General features: G+C 22.8%; 5 protein-coding genes across 5 annotated transcripts; all 5 read left to right on the top strand. All coding sequences in view use genetic code 6, as the record gives it.

Annotated features, from left to right (window-relative positions):
- Positions 1-2: 2 nt before the first annotated feature.
- On the top strand, positions 3-1,049 carry TTHERM_00227340 (transmembrane protein, putative; the record flags this gene model as incomplete). Its single annotated transcript, XM_001014265.1, has 1 exon — positions 3-1,049. One exon carries the CDS (start codon positions 3-5, stop codon positions 1,047-1,049), a length of 1,047 nt encoding a protein of 348 aa, XP_001014265.1.
- An 895-nt stretch (positions 1,050-1,944) lies between these two features.
- On the top strand, positions 1,945-2,640 carry TTHERM_00227320 (DDE family endonuclease; the record flags this gene model as incomplete). Its single annotated transcript, XM_001014263.2, has 1 exon — positions 1,945-2,640. One exon carries the CDS (start codon positions 1,945-1,947, stop codon positions 2,638-2,640), a length of 696 nt encoding a protein of 231 aa, XP_001014263.2.
- Positions 2,641-3,356: 716 nt separating this feature from the next.
- On the top strand, positions 3,357-4,472 carry TTHERM_00227310 (transmembrane protein, putative; the record flags this gene model as incomplete). The annotated part of the gene is made up of 1 exon (XM_001014262.2): positions 3,357-4,472. The coding sequence occupies one exon, from the start codon at positions 3,357-3,359 to the stop codon at positions 4,470-4,472; it is 1,116 nt and encodes a 371-aa protein (XP_001014262.2).
- A 2,962-nt stretch (positions 4,473-7,434) lies between these two features.
- TTHERM_000227309 (50S ribosome-binding GTPase) lies at positions 7,435-8,370 on the top strand (the record flags this gene model as incomplete). The annotated part of the gene is made up of 1 exon (XM_012797289.1): positions 7,435-8,370. The coding sequence occupies one exon, from the start codon at positions 7,435-7,437 to the stop codon at positions 8,368-8,370; it is 936 nt and encodes a 311-aa protein (XP_012652743.1).
- A 2,180-nt stretch (positions 8,371-10,550) lies between these two features.
- On the top strand, positions 10,551-11,298 carry TTHERM_000227308 (hypothetical protein; the record flags this gene model as incomplete). The annotated part of the gene is made up of 3 exons (XM_012797288.1): positions 10,551-10,579; positions 10,642-11,181; positions 11,238-11,298. The coding sequence occupies 3 exons, from the start codon at positions 10,551-10,553 to the stop codon at positions 11,296-11,298; spliced, it is 630 nt and encodes a 209-aa protein (XP_012652742.1).
- Between the last annotated feature and the right edge of the window lie 632 nt (positions 11,299-11,930).

The raw sequence follows: 11,930 nt of genomic DNA, 5'->3' as shown, positions 1-11,930 counted from the left end.
AAATGAATAATTAAGATTAGTAAGATATAGAGGAAGAAGAATAAAAATTAGATAACCTCATAAATGAGTATTAAGATGCAAAATAACTTCAAGAGATCAATGAACAAATGCTTGAATTCTTAGAAAAAGAGTTTTCAGAAGTATTAGAGGAATAACAAAAATATTTAGAAGAGCAAAAAGAGTACGAAGATCTTATAAACGCTCTTGAAAATGAGCTGAACGAAGAAAATAAAATTGAAGAAGAAGAAAATTAAGAACTGAAAATGGCTAATTAACAAATAGAGTAAAGTAAGAAGGAGGAATAGGATGAAACTAATGTTGCTTAGTAAAGTAAAAATGATTAAGAAAAAGCTAGCTAAGAAAAATAAAAATTACTTTAAGATATCCAAAACACTAAGTAGAATATTGAAGAATTATCTGAAAATGAAAAAAAAGTATAGGAGGCTAAGAGAAAAGAAGAGGAAAGAAAAAAGAAAATGTCTTCTTTTTTTGGTTTTTTAAGTGCAATAGTCTCTATTTTTTGCCCTATAGCTGGTGCATTAGTTGGATTAGTAGGAGAATTAGTTACTAATGGAGATTTTGATGGTGCACTTAAAAAAATTGAAGGAGAAAAATAGAAATGGAATGAAAAAAAGTAAAATGAACAAAACCTATTTTAAAAATAATCTGATTTAGAGGAGATTTCAGAAGAAAAATATTAAAAAGCTCTAAAAAATGCACAAAGCAAAGGTCAAAGTATTCTAAAAGGTTTAAATACAAAGAAGGATGTTGAAAATAGGCTTTCAAGTCTTAAGAATAAAATGATAGATTCGTCTAACAAAATCTAAGATATCACTCAAAAAAAAACATAATGTGCATAATATAAATAAGAGTCTTAAGATATATAAAATGACATATAACCTAGGCTCTAAGATTTGCAAAAAAAAGTCAAAAACACTAACTTAGCTGATATTGCTTAAAAGATTAAATAGTAGCAATAAGTTGTAAAAACTCTTAAATTGAATGCTAAAGAAAATTCGCAAAATAGTCAAATAAAATCTAATAACTGATATTAAAATAAATTAAATATAGTCCAATTTGTTTGTATTTATTTATTTCTAATTGTCAATGAAAAAACATTCATTGTAAGTTATATGTAATTGTTTTTGCCTAAATATTTTTCAATTTTTTTCATTTTAAATCAACCTTTATCCAGTAATAAAATATAATTCTATTGTTGATATTATTTAAATACTTTGGTTAGCAATATTTAAAAATCTATAAATGATTTTTGTTATAAAACGAAAAGAATCGATCAATCTAAATGTTATATATTTTTATTATTTTTTTTCTTTTGGAGTTTTAGAAAAAAGATTAAATATGGCTTGAAGGATCAAAAATATTTTATGATTAGATGATTTGAATAGACTAAGAGGAAATTGTTTTTTTTCTTCATGTCTTATGGAAGATTTTTGATAGTAGACTTAGGTTTTAATAAATTTTAATTTCTCAAGATTGGTCATAATATTGCTTTTTAATAATATAATATTATTTTAAATGCAATGTTTACTTAATTAGTTTAAAGTTAAGTTAAGAATACAAAAAATTTAATACAAAAATTAAATTTTTAAGAAAATAATCTAAATGAGAGGAAGCATTCCTTAATTTCGTCTTAAATTAAAATAATGGTATAAATTACTTTTTGATATTTGATTCCATTATAATTTTAAGATTTCATTTTTGTGAAGGGACAGTTATCAAAATATGGTAAAAATACACCATATAGAATAATGTTAATAATAACTTTAGTAATTGTGGCAGAAAGTGTGAATAAGATTCTGAAAGAATGGATAATGAAATTGATGCGATTTTACAAGAGAACTCTCACTTATCTTTAGATTCAATTTAACAAAAACTTTCAAAGATCAAGATTAATGTATCTAAAGGATCACTCTCTATTCAATAATGAAGAACTTAGATTATTCCAAAAAGCCTATCAAAGTAGTACATGAATTGACTAATGATAATAGGTAAACACGAATGGACTTCTGTTAAAAATGGATTGATGCAGATTTCAGCAATATATGGTTTAGCGAAGAAACGATATTCACGATTGACGAAACGAAAGCCAAAATATGGATAAAAAATAACGATAATTGGGTGATAGAAAGAAAAGAAAGATCCTACATCAACAGATAGATTCATATTTGGAGCGGAATATATATGCGAGGAAGAACAGAAATATTCGTATATTCATCTTCGATTAATAGTGATGCTTATATGACCTGTTTAGAAGAATCACTCTTTCCTCCATCAGCTAAGTTTTACTACAGAAGAAAAGTTAGATTGCTATAAGATGGTGCTAGGGCTCATACTTCGCGAGCTACTAAAGAATTCTGCTAAGAAAATAGCATAGAGATCATTTAACTTCCAGGATGGTCCCCAGATCTAAATCCTATTGAGATTATCTGGGGATTAATGAAGAAAAAGTGGATAAAAAGATTACTTTTGAGTGATATACAAACAAAATAACAAATAATCTAGAACAATTAAGAGATTTGGAAGGAAATCACATAAGAAACCATTTAAAATTGTATAATACACATAAAACTAATATGCAATAAATAATATAATTAAATGGAACGAAGATATATATAATGAATTTGAATAATATTTTTTTATTTGTAATATGACTATAAAAATACTTAAAATTGTATGAAAATTTTGAATAAAATATTATTAATTTAGATAAAACTTTCTTTTAACTATTTCAATGGCATTCTTTTTAGATTAATTTTCATAGCTAAATTCGTTTCTATCATTAGTTTTTTAAGAATCAGAACTTAGGAGGTAGCTTTACAACTTTCCTGACTATACTATAATAGAACCATTGTATGATCATCTTCAGTAAAAGATGCACTAGCGTTTGTGAAACCAGCAGATAAAGATAAACTTAACGAAGATTGGGATGAGAAAGGTATCTTAATAATAAGAATTAATACTGAAATAGACAACTAATTGGTAAATCAAAAAAAATCATAAAAAGACCCAAAATATGATAATAAGTTATTAATCGTGTATGTAGCCTTGAAAAAGGTAGTACCATAGGGTACTAAATATATTTATATTGATATTAAAAATATGGATAATATCCTATATAGTTTTCTAATCTTAAAAGATTGTTGATGATATAAGACAAAATATTTAATAAATAATTTAAATTTAATAGCTAAAGATCTATTTTAGATAATATTTTGCAATTAGAATATTTATTTATTATAAATCTTTATCACAATCAATAAAGAGCCTAAATAATTTATTTTCAAAGCATATGGCAAGAGATTTATATTTTGATAAATCTAAATGTAGAATGCTGAATGAAATAATTATTAAAAAAGATATTAAATAGATAAAAAATTGATATTCTAACAAAAATGAATAATTAAAACTAGTAAAACTTGGAAGAAGAAAATTAAAAGCTAGATGTCCTGATAGATGAGTATCAAAATGCAAAATCATTTCAAGAGCTCAATGAAAAAATGCTTGGATTTTTAGAAGAAGAGTTTTCAGAGGTCTTAAAAGAATAACAAATATATGAAAATGAGGAAAAAGAGTACGAAGATCTCATAAACGTTCTTGAAAATGAGCTGAATGAAGAAAGTAAAATTGAACAAGAAGAAGATTCAAATTTGAGTATGGCTAATTAGCAAATAGAGTAAAGTATGAAGGAGTAATAAGAATAAAGCGAAATCGCTTAGGAAAGTTTATGTGATAAAGAAAAAGCTAACTAAGAATAATAAATATTACTTTCAGATATTTCAGATACTAATCAGAACATTTCAGAATTATCAGATAATGAAAAAAAAATAGGTGAGACTAAGTAAAAAGAAGAAGAAAGAAAGTAGAAAATGTCTTCTTTTTTTAGTGTTTTAGTTGTTGTAATGACTGTATTTTGCCCTCTTACTGGTTAGATAGTTTCATTAGTAGGGGCATTAGTTACTAATGGAGATTTTGAAGAGGCATTATTAAAAGTTGAGAACGAAAAATAGAAATTGAATGAAAAGAAGTAAAATTAAGAAAACCTCTATAAAAGATAATCTGTTTTAGAAGAAATTTCAGAAGAAAAGTATTAAAATGCTCTTAAAGCTGCTCAAAGAAAAGGTCAAAACATTCTTAAAGGTTTAAGCACAAAGAGCGATGTTGAAAATAAGCTTTCAAGTATGAAGAGTAAAATAGATGATAGGCAAAAAAAAATCTTAGAAATATCTCAAAAAAAAGTATAATCTGCATAATACAAGTAGGAGTTTTAAGATATCTAACAAGAAATATAGCCAAAACTTAAAGATTTGCAAAATAAAATCATCAATAGTAGCATAGCTGATATTACTTAAAAGATTAAATAGTAACAAAAAGTCATAAAAAATCTTAAATAGAATGTATAAAATAATTCTTAAAATAATCAAAATAAAGCATCAAACAAATATATGTACTGAATAAATTAAATACAGACAAATATTTGTTTGTTTTAAGAAATTAATAATTTATAAATATCAAATAATTATGAAATTAATTTTTTTACACTGTTCTAATTCAGGAAACTAATAAAATAAATTCATTTATTTACTCCTTCTCCTAAATTATTAATTTTTTAATACAAATATTAAAAATGTTCTTATATTCTATTATCGATTTCAAAAATAAATTATGTCTATTAGAATATTTATTTATAATAAAATGGCATTTTAATTAATATTGTTAGGTTTAATAATTTTTAAAGAATTTTTAAAATTAGAGCAATTTTTTTAAGTTTGTGCAAAATTTTTTAAATATTTTGATACCATACTATTTTTCTTTAATATATCAAAATATATCAGAAAATAAATTTTTAAGTTTATTTCTTAATATTATTTAAATGATTGCTAATAAATAGCTATAATTATGTTTAGTATTGCAAAGTGCTATATTTAGAATAGCCTTATATATCTCCATTCTTTCTTTTGAAGTTTTTGATATTCATTCTTTGCTTTTGAAAGTGATTCGTTTCTGCCTCATATTTCTATTTGCTTGGAGTACCATCTAACCCAGGAGTGAGTGGTTAGAATAGAGATTCTTTAATCAATATTGAGTCAACTTTCTTCCTTTCTAAAAATCTAATCTAATCACATACATATATTTTTTTGTATTCTCTTCAAAAGTTTGTTGCAATTTCTCTATATGATCCTAATATTTTCTAAATTATGAATTAGTCATCAATGAAACAGGAAAATAAGGAGTATTTTAAACAATTTGAGTATTTTTATGGTATCAAATATATAATTTTCATCGTTTTCTATTTACATTTCTCTCTAAAATTTTATCTTATGTTTTGCTCATTTTACTTAATGAGTTTTCGATCTTTAAATTTATATTAAAATTTGGGGCTAAACAGGATTTTTGTTCTTATCCATTATTTTATGGTATCGCTATTCAATAACTCAAATTGCTTGTTGATAAACTCCTTTTTTTTAATTTTATTTCATTTTTTGCATTTTTAGGAATATTAAATAAAAAATAAATAAATGATTTGATTGAATAAATGATTGATTTTGATTCAAAGTATGATTTCATTTTTCTCATTTCCTTCATGTTTAAACTAATATCTATTTAATTTATCTATTTCTCCAACATCCATGTTAATTTGTTGCTTTTAATAAATTTTGTTGCCAAAATTGTTAGGTATTCTTCCTATTTTAAGTAATAATGTTCAAGCGATATGTTTTTATATCTATCTTTTTATTTGCAATAATCATAAATTTAATTTGTTAATTTGCTATAAACATAATAAATGGTAATTCTTTTTATAAATGAGGCCTTTTAAACATAAAATTGATAAACCTAATTTAGAAAGATATATGTTAGCTTTTTTCAGGTTAAAAAGTATTTATTTTAAACAAAAAATCATGAAATTCTTTTTAAAAGATCTACTCAAACGCACAAAGATAAGTATAAAGAATCAATATTTTTTTAACTAGTCTAGCTTTTAATAAAGCAAATTTATCAAACCTTTTTTTAAATTTACTTGTTGCTAATAAGATTAGTAAATAATCTACTTATTCATCTTGGAAATCAATCTCTTTTAAAGAGAAATCTATGTTTATTTAAAAGTTTTTAAAAATTCTGATATTAAAGATGATATAAGAAAAGTATATTATCCTTTTTGTAATTATTTTAAATGTTAATTTGATGCATATATATGTAATGATACCAATAGCTCAAATATTATATTTTATGATTTTATTGTTAGATTAATAGGAATAAAAGATTAATAATTTAAGTGATATTATTTCATACGTCATCTGAGTCATATATGTTATTCATATATATAATATAATTCATGTATTTCAAAATTGTAATATTCTTAATCAAGCTAATTTTCTTTATAAATATAAAATAAATTATTGAACTTTTTGGTGAATTTGTAAGAAAGCTTAAATAATTCATATACAAACTTCCCTTTAAGATTGAATTAATTTGCTTAGTAAAAAAATATATTTTAATTTTTTTTAAAAGGTTGACACTTTGAATTGTTAAATCGACAAAAAAATAATTAAAAAAAACACTTTTATTTTTATATCTTTAGGTAACATATGACCAAATGTAACTAAATCATCAATTAATTATTTGTGAAAATATGATCGAGGGCATTTAAAACATAACCAAATCCATCAATTAACTATATTTAAATATTATAAAGGAATTTAAAATATTTAAAAAAAGAGAATTAGTTAAGGTATTTTTATTTTCATTAAATAACCCTAAAGCATAACTAAATCCATCAATTAAGTATTTTCGTAAATATTATAAAGAAATTTAATATATTTAAAAAAAGAGAATTAATTAGTTAAGACACTTTTATTTTTATTAGATAACAAATGCATGCTGCTGAAACATAACTAAATCCATACATTAAGTATTTTCCAAAATATGGTAAGGTATATAGAATACATACTCGCTATTTTGAGAAAAATATGATTTTAATCAATAATAAATAAGAAAGAAATTTCAATTTTATTAATTCGATTTAAAAACCATCAAATAAGTTTGGTTTTATTACATGAAAAAAAATGATAAGTTTTTTAAAAGTCATAATGTAAATATTTCAATGGTATCTTTGTATAACCTAATAAATAATTCATTTATTAGCAATAATTATATTACGTAATCTAAATCCCTTCTAATTATAATAAAGGGATATAGTAAAATTTATAAAAAGTTTTAAAAAATTGTATTGCTAATTTACTTACTGTGTCTTGTCTTGCTTTATCTATTTCATTTAGAGTATTTGTTTGTTTGTATTTCTGAATTTATATATGATTGATTTTATTAAAAGAAAATTAAAAATTAATAAATAAAAAAAAATTTAATTCTAAAAAGAAAATAAAAACAAATATATATTGATTGATAAATAAATAAATAATGAATAAGTCTGAAATAGTGAATAGAGAATAGAATTTAGACATTAAAAAATTGTTAGAATTATTCAAGCAATGCTAATAAGAGTAAAGCTAATTAAAGGATAAGGATATAATTTTATTAGCAGGACCAACTGGAAGTGGAAAGAGTACTACTGCTAACTATCTTTTAGGTTCTGAAATGTTTATTGAAAATATTGAAACATGTAAAGTAGTAGAAGGTTAAACGTATAAAATTTAAACTTAAGTTTTTAATTCAAATGGAAAATTTTCAATTGGATACTCTAAATAGTCAGAGACTTCAACGCTATAAAAAGCTTGTTTACAGGAAAATTATTTTTTGTGCGATTCTCCTGGATTTTTTGATAATCGTGGTGCTGAAATTGAAATTGCTAATGCATAATCTTTAAATTAATTTATGTAAAATTGTAAAAGCATGAAGATGATTATCTTAGTAAGCTATCATGAATTAGTGGCTCAAAGAGGATAATTATTTGAAGACGTATTTAAATTAGTACATAGAATTCTTTAAAAGCCAGAAAAAGAATAATTTGAGAAGATAATATTTCTATTTACTAAGTTTCCTTAAGATAAGAATGTTGATGCTATTACTAAAGAGATTTTAGAGTTTCATGATAATGTTATCAAAAAAGAAAATAATTACCAATCATAAATAATGAAAAGCTTTTTGAACGTTATTTTACAATAACTTAATAACAATAAAGAAATAATAATTGTAAATCCTATTGATAGAAACCATCAGTTATTATGTTAAAAGATCATTAGCCATAAATCTTTCAGTAATCCTGCTGAAGAATTCTGTTTTAGTGTTTCAGAAAGCGCAAAATAAAAATTATAATTATATGTAGAGGAAACTAAATATATAGTAAAATCTTAATAATAAGGAAATTTATATGGAAATCATGTAAAGAATGGTTGAATTCAAGTAAATAAGTGACTATACAGGTGATAAAGACTTGTAAAATTCATACCAAGAATAATAGGACGAAATTATAAGAACCTTTGAGGAATAAAAAAAATAGGCTATGGAGGCTTTTCAAGAAGCTTCTGAAAAAAGTAACATATTTTCCCACTAAAACATTAAAGAAATACGAGATATTATTGAATATTTAAAAATTATTGGTTAATTTTAAGCTGAAGTTTTTAAAGAAGGCTAATTTACCGCAAACGTAGATGGATTCAAATAAGAGATTGAAGGAGTTTGCTTATAGATGAGTTAAAGGATAATAAAATATTTCCCTGAAAACATCGAAAATGTGAAGACTGATCTATAAAAGCTGAAAGACTTCTCACATTAAACTTCTTTAGGTGAGTAAATATTTAATTAAACCTAAAAAGAAATAAGGGATAAATATCAGTTAGAAATAACAGATTTGAAAGATTTGTCTGAATAATTTTACAAAAGGCCAGAATAATTAGATATTAAATTAATCAAAGACACCTTAACCAATATAGCTTCAAAAATTGGCTTTATAAAAAATATTGAAGAATTTCTTAGCGATTTAATCTTAGAGAAAGACGAAAATTACTACCATGCTGTTGTTCAGTTTAATTTGGAACAAAATAAAGAGCTATTATCAAATCTAAAGAAAATAATTTAATATATTAAGGAAGATATCTAGAAATAACCCTCTGTAGATGATTCTATCTTGTTCTTTAATCCTAAAATAGAGATTTTACCAGATTTTGAAATTAGCATACTCAAAATATAAAACTAGAATAGCAAATATTCTGAATATATTCCAGACTGCGAGATTTTATATAATGATGCTGTTTCATATTTAAAAGAATTTAATCTCTATATATTTAATTTTATCAAAGAAAATTTTTAAGATGATTCTAATTTGTACAAGCTATAAAAAATCTTAAAAATAATAAACGAAATTAGAAATCAAGATGAATTGATTTTAGGCAAAACTGCTGACGAATATAGATAAATCATGGGTGAAATAAAAGAAAAAATTTAAAAAAAGGCAAAGGAGGCCGAAAGAATACTGTATTAATATTTAGAGGAAATTCAAGAAGAAAACAAATAAGATGAAAATGATGATGATTATTTTATTAAATCAAAAAAATCAAATAATGAAGAATTAAAAAACTTTTAATAAAAGTAAAAAAAAGACTTTGATAAATTGTTTAAGGTATACAATTTTCTTTGTAATATGATTTGGGCAGATGCCATTTTTTGTACAAAGTTAATATCAAATAGAATAAATAAAACAATTAGAAATCTAAATACATATCTTGAGAAGTGTAAGGAGAATATTTTTAACTTGATAAAAAATAATAATTTTTTCTAAATAAATTAATTCCTATACAGAATGAGCTGTATGAAAGATTTTAAAGATATACTTACAAACTACGAAGAACAAAAACAAATGTGCATAGATTCAGTGAGGAAAAAAGTATCAGAGTTGATAAAACAAATACAAATATTTATTGATAATCTGAAAGGATAAAATTAATTTAATAGTGGCTGCTTGGAAAAATTAAATTAGAATATATTGCTCTTGTTAAAGATTCAGACTTTAGGCAATATTACTAATGTTCAAGGAGATTCCGAACTAAATGATATTAAGTAATTAATTGAGACAAATTTCGATGAAAATTTCTAAAATATTAAGAATTTAGCAAAACCATAAGTTTACCCAAATTTAAAATAAGAAGATTACTCAATTTATACTGATTTTATTAAAAAAGCTAAATTAATATCTACAGAATATCAACATATTAATTCATTCTTAAACAAATAACTCACTTTTGAATAATTTACTGTTTTGATTTAAAAAGTTTATAATGATATGGTTAGGGATTACACTTAAAAGAAAGAATAAAAAAATAACCTTTAAGAAATATAAGGGAGCTATTTGGGAATTTAGAGATTTGTCAATAGCTTAAGGATAAGGGAATTTGATTTCATAGAGGAGAAATTTTAAAATTTGCCTTCACCAATAAAGATTATATTAAAAGAATTTAAGAACCTTGATAATTTGATAAAAAATGAAGATTATTAGAGTTTAGATTAATAAATAGAATTATTGAATCAGCTTTAAAACAATTAAAATAAATAAGATTTAGATAAAGCATTTTTAAAATTATATGACAATTTCAAATATGAAATATAACAAGTAAACAATCACTTTAATGTTAAAAATAGTTTTTTTTCAGATGATATTCGAAAAAATTTGAGGGTTTTATAATAAATATTAAGGCTATTCTAGAAATATAAGAGTAATCTTTACTAATAATCAAGGGTTGAAATAAATTCCTTTATGGATAACTTTAACTCAAAATTCATGAATGACTAAAAGGAAAAGATTTCCAGAAATATAAAACTACTAAAATTTTAAGAAATGGAAAAGCAATATGAATAATTAATCTAAACCTTAAAGCTGATGGGTGAATTTAATGAAATTTTCCTATTAAAGGATTGGAATTTTCAATCAAAAATTGAGAATTTGAAAGAGGTAATTCGAAAGCTTATTTTAAGTCTTCATGATTAGCAAGAGTTAAAGTATCTTTTAAATTTGATTTAAAGACTAAATGAAGCTTAAAAACTCTATCCAGATTTTTCAGAGACATTTTAACAAGAGATAACATATTCCTTATAAAAAGTTAATTCAGATTTTGAGTAATATGAAAAGAGTATTAAAAATAAAATAAAAAATAAGGATATTTTGACTGATTTAGAATACTTGAAAGATTTTGCTTAGAAAGCAGAAGATATTGAGTAATTGAATAATTTTAATTTTTAAAAAAGAATAGATTAAATAGATAAATAAATAGATCAAAAATCTAACAAAAGTTATTTAGAAATTTAAAAATTATTGATTAATAGAGAATATGATAAAGCTATTAAATATCTTCAAAATATTTAAGAGAAAAATAAGTAGTTTCTCGATAAATTGATTTTTAAAATTTTTGATGTGATTTGGTAAGCTGTCAATTAAATTGAATAACAATTCCCCTAAATAGAAATTGCGAGCTTCTAGTTTAATTATTTTACTGCCTTTAGCAACTTGGAAATAATAATAAAATTTTTAAACGATGAGTAGAAGAGTTAACAAAAAACTTTAAGAGAAAAACTTATTAATTGTATATTTACAAATTCATAGAGGCTATTTGATAAATGTGATTCTGTTCTGAACAACAACGATCGATAATTTACATAATAACATTTAATTGATTTATTCAAGTATCAATAATTTTTAAAAATAATTCAAAAAGAACATTTTTAAGGAGCAGAGTCAATAAAGTTTAAAGAAGATCTTTTTTAAATGTTTAAAAGTATTTTACAAAAGGTATACTAAGAACTACAAAAAATATTTTATGCTCAACAATAAATTAAGGAGAAAATGTAAGTTGATAAAACCTTATATAATAATTTGAAAAAATTCTAAGTTCTAAACTAAATCCTAGAGGTCTAACCTTAATTATTTGATTAGTCTGATGAACTTAAAAAAATAAGAGAAATTGGTC

This window comes from Tetrahymena thermophila (genome assembly GCF_000189635.1).
Source record: "Tetrahymena thermophila SB210 genomic scaffold scf_8254665, whole genome shotgun sequence".
Classification (NCBI taxonomy): domain Eukaryota; phylum Ciliophora; class Oligohymenophorea; order Hymenostomatida; family Tetrahymenidae; genus Tetrahymena; species Tetrahymena thermophila.
This window is presented reverse-complemented; position numbering and strand designations above follow the sequence as displayed.